This window comes from Vigna unguiculata, chromosome 11, assembly GCF_004118075.2.
Source record: "Vigna unguiculata cultivar IT97K-499-35 chromosome 11, ASM411807v1, whole genome shotgun sequence".
NCBI lineage: Eukaryota > Viridiplantae > Streptophyta > Magnoliopsida > Fabales > Fabaceae > Vigna > Vigna unguiculata.
This window is the reverse complement of record NC_040289.1, coordinates 37,045,995-37,058,985: the sequence shown is the minus strand read 5'-3', so window position 1 is coordinate 37,058,985 and position 12,991 is coordinate 37,045,995. Positions and strand designations below refer to the sequence as shown.

General features: G+C 32.2%; 1 protein-coding gene across 2 annotated transcripts; it reads right to left on the bottom strand.

Annotated features, from left to right (window-relative positions):
* Nucleotides 1-366: 366 nt before the first annotated feature.
* Nucleotides 367-12,783, bottom strand: LOC114168879. 2 transcript variants are annotated; one of them, XM_028053847.1, is made up of 18 exons: nt 12,628-12,783; nt 12,454-12,550; nt 12,304-12,357; nt 12,167-12,219; nt 11,478-11,511; nt 10,886-10,973; nt 10,276-10,367; nt 7,635-7,709; nt 7,009-7,097; nt 5,549-5,678; nt 5,016-5,105; nt 4,017-4,082; nt 2,866-2,957; nt 2,437-2,502; nt 2,270-2,336; nt 1,825-1,913; nt 1,549-1,675; nt 367-593 (listed from the first exon to the last, which is right to left on the bottom strand). In XM_028053847.1, exons 1-18 carry the CDS (start codon nt 12,684-12,686, stop codon nt 537-539), a joined length of 1,425 nt encoding a protein of 474 aa, XP_027909648.1. In that variant the 5' UTR covers nt 12,687-12,783; the 3' UTR covers nt 367-536. The 2 variants fall into 2 exon arrangements, with proteins under 2 accessions (XP_027909648.1, XP_027909647.1); XM_028053846.1 differs by having other exon boundaries at nt 12,454-12,553; nt 12,628-12,780.
* Between the last annotated feature and the right edge of the window lie 208 nt (nt 12,784-12,991).

Here is a 12,991-nt window from a genome sequence, read left to right as displayed (position 1 = left end):
ATTGAAAAGGATTTGTGACATTTTTCTGGTCTCCAATGATTAAGCTATGCTCAAAATTAAAATATACAAAAGAAAAAGATTAATATTTCAGATGTCTGTCATGACAAGAGTTGTGACATGAAATTAAGGCCCCAAATAATGTCATGTATCAGTCGACACTCTTCTCTGTTAAAATATAGTATTTGGTTCCAATTTTCGAATTCACAATACAAAAAGGGCAAAATGTAAACTTGAAAAGGTGTAAAATCAGATAATGTAATTCAAATTTCTCATACATACACAGGCATAAACATCTACAGTTTTGATAACAGGCAACTAAAATTTGTGAAAATTTTATAACAAAATTATTCGCAGTCAATAATCCAATTCAACTGAAAAAAATTACATAAAATAATTTTTCTTTCCCATTTTGAACAGGAGATTCAAGACGAGGTAAAGTATACGAAAACATTATTAACAAGGAATTATACATTAACTCATCTATAAATTCAGACTAGGGGAATACAGTAAATAGAAAATCCTGTCAAAGCTTGGGACTAATCTTCACTTCTGAATGACTCTTGCCTTTGAGAAATCACGAGCAAAGAAGTTTTCTGAAACCAATAATCAATCAACCTCAGTACCAATAATGTTTACCTTCATTACTCCCAAACATGCTCAATTAAAAACAAGGGTAGTATGGTTCGTTGAATTGAGGAAAAGAAAAGAAAGATGGGGAGAGGGTAATCTGACAAATGGTGAGAAAAAAGTTTCATGAACCCCAAAAATAAAAAACTTCTTTGGAAATGAACGTTAAAAAGTTGTTATGAAATGATCGTTTAAGAAAAATAATCATGTTATGGGCAAAAACTCATGTTGATAATTATTTGAATTTCTATAATTAATAACTGCTTGCTTGTTTTCTATCGTTTTAATAGAAACACAAGCTTCGGATGTCAAGTTACACATGGATTGAAATTGAATAGTTATTAACACAATGGAGTTTGGAGAAAACTCACCATTAAAGATAAATTATAAATAAAATAAAGCTGTGGTTAATTAGTAGAAAAATGAAATAATGAAAACTGAATGTATAATAACTTTTGTGAATGCAAACGTTTAACTTAGTAATTGAAAAATAATATTTATGATATTAATATTTATTGAAAGGTAACAAACACACCCTCTATTTCTTTACTCTCTACCAAAGGAAAGATTAGTATAGGGAACTACTATGTAAATATTTCTATGATAAAAATTAATAAAAGTAAAATAAAATATTTCATAAACTAAAATTGACTTATATAAATAAGATTATAAAAAATTAATAAGAACTAAATGAGTTTTTTTTTTCTGTTTTAAAAATTAGTTATTTGAGAAATTCTATCTAACTAATAAATGTACTTCGACCATGTTATAGAAGAAGGAAAATAAGTTTATTTAGGAGGCACTAATAAAAAACCGGTTCGAGATGTTGTCAGACAGGGAATTCATAAAGCTAGCTTCTTTAATTTTAAAACACAAGTTCAAACAGAAAACGAAAATAACAGAATTTTCTAATTCACAAACCTTGGTTCCTGCCACGATAGCATTATACAAAGGGTGAGCAACACATGAGATAACTCCTTCAGATAAAGAAATAAATCTGTTCTGATTACTTCGGTTTTTCCGCCTTGAAAGTTCTTGCATATCCTCCCTGTAAAAATATGCAAATTAAAACTGCTTAGAAAAAAACATTGCGAAATGCAGTTTCATAGGTAAACTTAATTTGATTTGAGTACAGCAGATTTTAGGGTACATGTGCTTTCTCAATAGAGTGTTTCAATTAGCAAACGAGGACCTTACTTGTAATCCACATGGCTTGGTGAGTTGGTGCTGGGATAAAAATCCAGGAGATGGATACCACAATCAGATGATGACCCGGCCAAATAGATCTGTGATAAATTACATTTATTATTTCGTGTACAAATAAAATAAATGGTTATCCACAAAAAATATATATATAATGATTAATATAAGCATCAAGAGCCACCTGATTGGAAAGTCCGAAAGATCAATATTTCATTTAAACCAAACAATAAACGGGGGTTTAAATTAGATTATTTTTAAAGATTATTTCAATAATTGATCAATTATCAATATCTGATTGTTATATTTAGATATATATAAAATAAAGCTTATGTTCAGATATGTTAGATAAAAAAGATATTTATTGAGAAACTTGTCCAAATTTTGGTAGGAAACCATGTGTAAAAATATAAAGGTGCATTATATTCAATAAACTCCTCACCGAACAAGTTGATAACCATGAAGGTTTTCTTAAGTATGATAGATCAGCGGGAACGTAGGAATCGTTTCTAACAAAAGAAAATAAAAAGTAAACAAGTAAGTAGACATTTCAAGAAGCCATTTCACAAATATGAAAAGGCGATTCTAGATGAAAACGGGCAAACTTACAACCAAGCAGGAGGTGGGCAATGAATATGGGTAACTTCAAAAGTATTAATATCCAAAACGCCTGACCTGCGTGAAAACATTGAGAAAAAATAACCACAATGGAGTATTAGGGAAGCATTTTTCTTGATAAGTAAGATTCAGTAAACAGCACACACCAATATTTTATGTACATACTAACCCCACCGATATCAAACGGCACTGTTTGAAGGTAGATAATGAGTACAAACTATAAAATTCCAGATCCAACAATGAAGTAAATTCAAGAAAATGAGACCATTTAGAAACAATATTTACCGAACATGTGACAGGCAATTAAGTCGTAATTTCAGTTTATAGTTTAATGATAGAAACTTATAGAGGACATGATTATGCAAATACATGGAAATTTTCCTTATTAACAGTCTCTGAAGAAACATTTTGGCAACTTACCAGCCATCGACAAGATGGAATGCTAACTGATATGGGCATGATGGATTAATATTAATAGAGTGAATCTCCTTGGGAACAATATTTGCCTGTGCCTGAATACATCGAATGGGTAACCATATCAATTGCTTGTCAGCTAGTATGCAAAAGACAATACCACATGGTGAAATACAGATATCTAAGGTAGGGGATTAGGTCACAAGTATGACACCAAACTTAGCACATACTGACATGCAGTGATATTAAATACAGATTAGTGAGCAGACTTTTATTTGGAAGAGTTTCTAAAAGAACTTCTAAAAGAGAAAAATATGAATAAAAAAATGAAATTGACTTTTTTGTATGTTAAAAATCTCTTTGGAGTGAACTAATTTGTAAGTTTTCTGATACAATTTCTTCAAAATTTTATTTTAAAATGTATATAAGTTAATTTTAAATTTGTATTCATATATTTCTTTCCTAAAAGCTTTTATGGAGAAACTCATTCAAACATACTCCTCGATGAAAAGGGTAGGAAATCTAAAGAAACAACCCAAGATGATAGAGCCAGCTAACAACTTCAAAATTATGGTAGAGTATATTTATGAACAACATTGTCTGAGAAAAAGTATAGGGAAATCATCTGTAAATACTGTCAATTTTTGTCTTAATTTGTATAGTTAAGTGATATACATAAAGAACAACATCACAACATAATAAATTTATATCACGGGAAAAAGGTTCCAAGAGAGAAACAGTATTGATGGGGAGAAAAAAAATAAATTGTTTAGGACTCCTCTGCAGCAACTAACACAAAGCATGCATGTGAAGCGAAAGTCAGGGAAGGACATGAACTTTGCAACGAAGTTTAGAAACCAAACCATACCTAAAAATAGATTAATGTAAAACTAAAAGTTGAAAAAAAAATCACCAAAATACTTAAATGTCTTGAGAGAAGCCTTAAGTGAAAACTAGTCTTACTGGAACATCAAACTTCAAATAAAGATATGACAAAGTTATGATGTTGAAGTTACTGGGGCTACATTTTTATAACTAAAAATAATCATTCATATGTAGTTCAACTTACAAACCTGTACAGCCATCACACAAAAGGTAAGTAGTTTTCCTTGTTAATTTGTATAAGTAATAGATAGGTGCAGGAAGGATAACCGCACCTTCAAAGATCCAATCTTCTCAAGCAATGTTGCCAACTTCACTGATTTTATTGGTGGATGGCATATCTACAATACCAAACAAAGAAGAATAACATCACTAAAAGCATTTTTAATATATTTTACAACATTTACCAATTAGTCATGCTTCATTTAAAAATATGTCGCAAGTAAATACATTTTCTTCAGCAAAAGGAAGTTGGAGACGAAGTTCGCATGACCTAAAATTCAAGCTGTAGAAAGGCATGCATCAAGAAGTCACAAGCTTCCGCATCAATGTTTATTTACGAAAATTTTTATCCAAGGTATTTAGGTAGAATATATAAATATATCAGTATGTAGACAGTATTTAACATCATACTTGCAATATTGGTCAAAAAAATTAACTTCATCGGGACTGCTGGACCATGTTAATGTGTCTACCATGTAATTTATCCCCCTCCTTACCAAGATTCTCACACTTCAATATTACCAAACACAAATTTTAATATCCAAATTCAAAGTAAAACTATTTTTTATCTTCCCCGGTAATCTTTAGCCCAATACTGTTCGTACGGTTTAAAAACTCAATGCTTAAACACTGTTACTAAAATTTCATTAACATTTTTTGTTACAAATACCATAAAAAATTAATGTGCGTTCACCTAACAGCATAATTAGCTCAACATTAAATCAAGGGGTCTGGAGTGAAAAGTAATGTTAAAGACATAAGATCCATTTATGACTTCAACTAGCAACTTAGACTTTTGAGATAGCTAATTCATGAAAATAAACTAAAGACTAAAGCTTCAATTAGTAAATAAGCAAAGAATAAGACATTAACTAGGATTCAGGTTCAATGAAATTGCCCTCAGCCTAAGCAAGCTTGGTCTTAATTAGCCACCAACGTAGAAGTGAATGCATTGCAGAGATAGTGTCCAAGCAGTAGTTGACTTCTAGCACAATTTTATGTGTGCTTTTCATAACATAATAGAACAAAAAAGCACCATGTATAAATATAACCTCTTTGAGACTTTGAAAAGTGGCAGATGCTCTTCCACCACGAATATCCCATACATGCACGAGCCCATGTTTTCCAGCACCATAAATAATCTGGAAAGGATAGAATAATCACAGTTTGCAAATTCTCATGTACTGACTGAACAAAGTAAAGGTGTATTCTAAAATTCGATCAAACCAAAACCCAATTCAACTGCACGTGAACTATGTTAGTGACAACAATTTTAAGTGGACCAGGAGATTTGGACCACTGCATTAAAAATTAAACACTTGTGTTGGGACAAAAGTGTCAATATTGAGGATATTTCAGTATCAATCATTAATTTACTAGAAGTCTATATCAGGAACTTAAATTCTTAAATGTTCAATATTTTATTCAATTGATTTTTATTTTATATTTTAGAATCCTTAACATGTGTTTAAGGACACATTTGGGCCTTTGTCTAAAAAAGGGAAGGCAGTAACTGAGCTTTAAAAATGCATCACTCCTAAAGAATTACAAAATTACTCTATAGACTAGATACACAATTCCTAACCTGATTATCTGCATTTAATTGGATGCTGTTAAGCGTACCACATGAAGCAGACGCAAGCTCAAGGCAAGGTAGAGAGTTCACTCTTCTATCCCAGACATTAATCGCACCATGTGTATCAGAAGCAAGTATCCTGTTGAAATTTGCCAGCAAATTGAGAAATGCACAATGATGCAAAGAATTAAAAGATTGGTAAATATGTGTTGATTGTTAATCAAACTAATGTATCTGAAGAAATCAGTATTTAATAACTCATTGAATCCCTATAGTTGTACATATTTTACCTTTAGTCCTCATACTTAAAAAATCGTTCTTTTTAATGCTACACATAATACCTTCTAGTCCCTACACTAGAGAGATAAAAAAATAATATGTTAAAAGACCTGAGTAATTAAACCTGAAATCAATATGTACTACCAAAGAGTAACCAAACACTAGTGCCGTTGCCATTTTTGTCAAACAGATCGGCCAATGGGAAATAATAATAGTAACTTCAAAGAACATGAGTCTCTTGGACAATCTTTGAGGAGATCCTCTTGGTGAGTTGGCAAATAACTTTCGTGTGGAAAAACATGAAGAAACTTGTAAGCTCCTGGAGATAAAAGCCTTACAGTAGACCTTTGCCTAGCCTTCAGGATCTAGGCATATCCCAGTCGATATCTGATATTCTGGGACTAATCTTTACTTCCATTTTTATTTAAAAAAGCAACCACCCACAAGTCCAGGAGTTTGGTCAAGTTTGAGCCTTAAATCAAATATTAGCTCATTGCATGTTCCCATGGTGAAGCTTCTGATAATAGATACAGATTTTAACTAGTAAAACGATTACAAATATCCTATTTCTTGGGCCGAATGCAATTTCCAGATATTTATGTTTAATTACAATTTTATTCGGCACTAAAACGCCAGAGCCTGTGATGAATAAAGGGCAGAAGAGACATTTTGGCCGTAAGAACCTTGCTTACATGGCAAGAAAGGAGGGAAAGAAGGGGAAACACTTACAGCGAAGGATAAAACAGAGAGAAGGCACGTAATCATTTAGGAAGTCGTGGGTGGCTGTTGTGGTAGGGCAGAGAAACCACACTTCTCTGATACTTTCAGTTATATTTCTGTACTTTCTTGCAATTTTCCTACTATAACTAGAGTTCTATTCTCTGAATTATGCTTTAATCCCTGTAGCGAATTCCAGTTCCTATCAAATTCATAGTAAGGAAAAATCTGGTATATAAACTAAAATTTTAGAACCTATCCACCTGTATAAATTTTAGAACATTTTAGGAATTGTTAAATAATCACACATTTTGTCCAACGCATTAGTTTAGTATTTATGCTTTTCTCTTTTTTCTGTTTACATATATTTCTATTACATATTTAGGCGTCATAAATATAATAATGGATAACAGTATTAGGAATTTCATTATTCCAGACAAACAATTCTTTTAAATTGGGTCTAGGTTACCAACCTTGTGTCATTTGACGTAAAAGTGACATCAGAGAGACCTTTGTGCAAGGTGGATCCATTAACTGTGGCTGTACGTCTTGTTCTTAATACCTGTATTAAGTAATTCAAGAGCCAAAAATTAGTTAGCCAAGCATTAAAAAAGTAAAACGAAGTAAAAAAAAATATGATGAAATTTGCAGTTTCCTGGCATATCCCTTAAAAAAAGTAAAAGAACAACTTGTGATTTGATAAAGTAAATAGATGATCTCATGCAATATGCATTCGCTTCCAAAAGGCACTAGTATCTACCGTGTGCTTCCTGGTTCGTTTGTATAATGCATCCAAAAGAAATCGGTAGCAATATACTAAACCGGCTTATTTGGGGTAATAATTTGATGAAGGTTGGTAAAGGTACTATATGTTTTCATTAACAACAAATAATTTGACAAAAATTTCAGAACAATGGACAAGGCTTAATAATAAAGGAATGATGGAAAAAGAAATTCATATCAACTGAATTTGGAGTTGTGCCAAATATCAACAGTAGATAGTAGAAACATTGAGATTTTGGGAAGAAAAGAGCTGGTCCCATAAAGTTAATGTAAACAGCATTTAACAAGTACGATAACAGATAAGAACGGAAATTACTTCAACTGGATCGGATGAGACATATCCAATATCGAATATTAGTACTTCATTACTTTTGACAGATGCACAAACAACCTGAAACGAAATAGTAAGACAGAAGTGCAAATAGAATATTGAGTAGTCTATAAAAATAAAGCTATTACTAATGAATTCGACAAACCATCAGTCCTAGAAAACACGTGATAAGCTTGATAAATACTTGGTATTTAAGCTTATTAACCTCTCTTATTTGTTTTTATTTCATGTGTTTGGTGTTTATTTCTTAGGTAGTTTATTAGTATTTTGTGTTTTGTTTAGTTAGAAGTATTTTTCTTTTCTTAGGTCATTGTATAGGTAATTGTATAGGAAAATGGAGGACTACTAAGCTGTCTGTCAGGACCATCTCGCCCAGCCAAAGCCCCCCACTCGCCCAGCGAGTCGTCTGTCTCGCCCAGCGAGACATAGCAATTGTGTGGCAGTTAAGTGATCTCTCGCCCAGCGAGAGATAAGACTCGCCCAACGAGCAGACAGTTCTGGTTGGATAAGTTTCGAGAATCAAAGGAAAGGAGTTAGTTCTTTTTGTTGTAAAAACGCAGAAAAACTCGAAAGCTTCGGTCAAGGGGCACCTTGTGGACGAAATTACAACGAATTCTTCCATCTATTCAGTGAATTCTTCCATCTATTCGTGCGAATTCATCTAATCTCTATTTTCATTAGGATTGGATGTAATGAATTCATACACTATGTAACTTTTCCTATGCAATATAATCTCCTTCGTATTCAATTGTTCTATCTTGATTATTAATGTGTATGATAGGAATATCATGTTATTTGTTGTTACTAAATCATTGGAAAATGAATTTGTAACTAGACATGGATAGAACATCCCAAGAGTTATGATCTAGGAATAGACATTATCTTTTGGTCATTCTAAAAATGTGATCTTAATGCAAATTGTATGCTAAAATGGCTAAGGAATTAGAGTTTTAACATATGATTTAGAACTTGCTTTTAAGGGATTAGAGTAAGTATGCTTTTAACATGAATGTGAGTACGGAGAGATGTATATATTGTGTAGCGTTATATTAAGTTGATTCATGAAATCCAATCCTAATGATGACTTTTACCGAATCACATCTTTGTTTTTATAATTTTGCATACTTTATTGTACTTTGAATTAAAAATGTTTTTCACAATTGCTAAAATTAGTAAATAATCACAAGTAGATTAACAAGCACAAATCTCTTGGGAAATCGACACTTGGACTACCATTTTACTACTTGAAAAGCGCCAAAAACTTGTTAACTTATTGACAAGTGTACCAATTCGTTTTCAAGTAGTAAAATGGTAATCCAAGTGTCGATTTCCCAAGGGATTTGTGTTTGTTAATCTACTTGTGATTATTTACTGATTTTAGCAATTGTGAAAAACATTTTTAATTCAAAGTACAATAAAGTATGCAAAATTATAAAAATAAAGATATGATTCGGTAAAAGACATCATTAGGATTGAATTTCATGAATCAACTTAATGTAACGCTACACAATATATACATCTCTCCTACTCACATTCATGTTAAAAGCATACTTACTCTAATCCCTTGGAAGCAAGTTCTAAATCATATATTAAAACTCTAATTACTTAGCCATTTTAGAATACAATTTGCATTAAGATCACATTTCTAGAATGACCAAGAGATAATGTCTATTTCTAGATCATAACTCTTGGGATGTTCTATCCATGTCTAGTTACAAATTCATTTTCCAATGATTTAGTAACAACAAATAACATGATATTCCTATCATACACATTAATAATCAAGATAGAACAATTGAATACGAAGGAGATTATATTGCATAGTAAAAGTTACATAGTATATGAATTCATTACATCCAATCCTAATGAAAATAGAGATTAGCTACTCCTAATCATCTAGAACATACGGATTTGATGAATTCGCACGAATAGATGGAAGAATTCACTGTAATTTCGTCCACAAGGTGCCCCTTGACCGAAGCTTTCGAGTTTTTCTGCGTTTTTACAACAAAAAGAACTAACTCCTTTCCTTTGATTCTCGAAACTTATCCAACCAGAATTGTCTGCTCGTTGGGCGAGACCTCTCACCGGGAGAGCCTTATCTCCCGCTGGGCGAGAGATCACTTAATTGCCACACAACTGCTATGTCTCACTGGGCGAGACAGACGGCTCGCTGGGCGAGTGGGGGGCTCTGGCTGGGCGAGATGGTCCTGACAGACAGCTTAGTAGTCTTCCATTTTCCTATACAATTACCTATACAATGACCTAAGAAAAGAAAAATACTTCTAACTAAACAAAACACAAAATACTAATAAACTACCTAAGAAATAAACACCAAACACATGAAATAAAGACAAATAAGAGAGGTTAATAAGCTTAAATACTAAGTATTTATCAAGCTTATCAACATGCACAAGGACTTACGAATCTGATAACTTCATTTAAAATAGTCAAATCATCACAAGATTATCCTTGACTTACAACAGACAAGCTACGACATAAAGAACTTCAAAAGATAAAACCAAAACATTTTACATGGAACATGTAATGGACATCATTTAGAAACAATCAAAGATTAATAAAAATCCATGGTAAAATGCGGAGTGATAAGGCAATTTAATTAAACCTCATCCTGATTAAGAGGATTCCATCTGACTGCATCAAGTTGTCGATTTAGTGACAGGTGCATTAAATGTTTGCTTTCATCTTCTCGCAAGCCTATCATCAAATTAATACAAAATTAGGTATAAATGATAATCAACACTTCATATGAAGTTCCACCCTCTCCTATGACTAAAATAAATATAAGGCTACTTCAATATGAAGCACGCAGCATCGAAGATTGTTAAGCACTTTTTCTTACCATTCCAAAGACATAAGGCAGTAAAAACAAGTAATATCAAACCCAGAGTAGTTATTTATGTTAAAGAATATATAATCATTGCAAGGTAAAAATAAATTGGACAAATTTGGAAGAAAATAAATTAACAGTTGGAAGGCTATAACAAAGATAATGCCATATTATTAGATTGTCAAAACAAAACATATGCGAGGAAAATTTCATACATCTAGCCAGATATAAAAGCAGGTCTGGTAAGAAAGTTTATAGGACTTTTCCTAATAATTCTTATCATTCTTTAATTAAATATTGACTATGAAACATTATCCATCTAGTCTCCCAAATTTGATCAGTATTTTCAAAATAAGCAAAACATAACCACCAAAACAGAACTTACAAGTTAACTCAGGTGTCTGGCAATAAAGAGTTTCAAAGTCGTGAACTGTTAAGCAACCCGATTTGGTCACAGACACCAAGTATATTCCCTGAGTACAATTCAAAACATGGATGGAATATTTGAAACACCAAAGCAATGGGAAAAAAAATAAGACGAAGGGGTTATAAAAACAATACGTTAATCAAATTTGTGTACTTCTCACAGTAAACAAGAACATACTCATAAAATCACTGGTGTGGAGAATTCACGTGGAGAGTGGTCAACAAGAAATAGATACATTATTCAAAAAATTATGCATATATATCATCAAGCTCGGGATAGATTATTTATTTTTCGGAGGCCTTCAATCAAAGCTTTTTCGCAAAAATATTGGTCTGTATCAATTTTTTTAGCATAAGCATAACATAGAAACTATGACATTAATTCCAATGGTAGGTCGGTTTAAATTTATGTATATCTCCGGATGAAATGCTTTTTGTTATTTTAGTATAATACATGAATTGTTTACTTGTGAAGCATTACAACGACATTTACTTAAAGCACACTCACATAACATTTCAACTAAAACATTTCGATATTAATTTGTATTTACCTTGTTGTCAAAATCTACTGCAGAGATGCCTTGCCTGTTAACAAACATATGTAAGCTATTTGTTGAGAGAAATCATTAATGCCACGAAAAGTAACACACTGGAACATTTCATGTCTACAAGCGCACGCCATTGCTAACTACCAATTCAATACTTTTCCATGAAAAACATGAACAAGTTTCAAATACACTGACCATAACAAGAATTGCCAGTAAATAAAAATAAGCATAGAAAAAACCCAAAGCGTTTTATGCTCATAAAATAAAACATCTTACAATAGAAATCAACCTAAGATAAAACGATCATGTCAAGTTTTCCAAACTGAAATTTCATAACAAACAAACAAATATGAACATGTTTTGCATTTACCATTCTAACCATTCAAGATTTCCAACCATGATGAGCATGCCTTAAACTAATTGAGATGTAGAAAGAATTAGTAGAGCTTCATGATCAGAGTCCAAGAACTACCAACTTGAAAAGTATATTTCAGAAAAAAAAAAAATATGAATTTTAATTAAGTCATTGTAAATCAGTACAGGAAGGAATACATGCATATAGATAGAGAACTCTGACACCTTAATGATTATAATAATTTTTTAAATTCATATATTCTCCCAACTGTAATAATTACAATAATTGTTAATATCTTCATTCGTGTCATAAAAATCAAAGAAGCCAGAATACTAACTTTCTAAATGGGAGATGGCCATCACCATTTGCCTCACCAACCAATCGATTTGTCTGTACATGCCCAAAAATTTTTGCATTGAATTAAATCACCCAAGTGGAGTCATATGACCAATAAGCAAAGTTATCAGTGCATACATGAGACTGGCATGGCAAACCGTCCACTTGATACAGATGCGGAAACACTCCAACCTTTACAAAAATTAAACACAGCTTAAAAAACACAGTGCACACCAAAAAAAAAAGTACACAGCCAAAAACTTAATGACCGAGAAAAGCCAGACAAACCTCAGAGTACGATCGAATTAGCAGATCCAACATCTCATGACGGTAGTTACGCTCAAATCTCCCATTTAGTTCAACCGAACTCCTCTTCCATTGCCTCCTCCTTTTGAAATTTTTAATCACTAAGAACTCTCAAATACCTACTGAACAAAAAGGATAAACAGACGACAAAATTACCTTGGAAGTGGCCGAACACTTTCAATCGAGGGTTTACGCGAAACCAAATACTTCTCCATTTTCCCGGGCTTCTTTCCCAACGAAGACGCATTTTGTATCAATATAAAATATCAACAGCGAAATGAAAATTTTCCGCCACTCCTTCCCGCCAAAAATAATTGGGCTCAAAAATAAATGAAACAAATCAGGCCCAATAAATTAGCCCAGTCCAGTGATGAAAAAATCTTGTTCTTCTAAATACAATGATAACAAATCATTAGACAGCATTTCATTTATCCATACTATGCAATTAAAAAGATAACCACAGAAAATTTAGAATAAAACAATATTAAAACAATTCACGCCGTAAATTCAATATAAAATC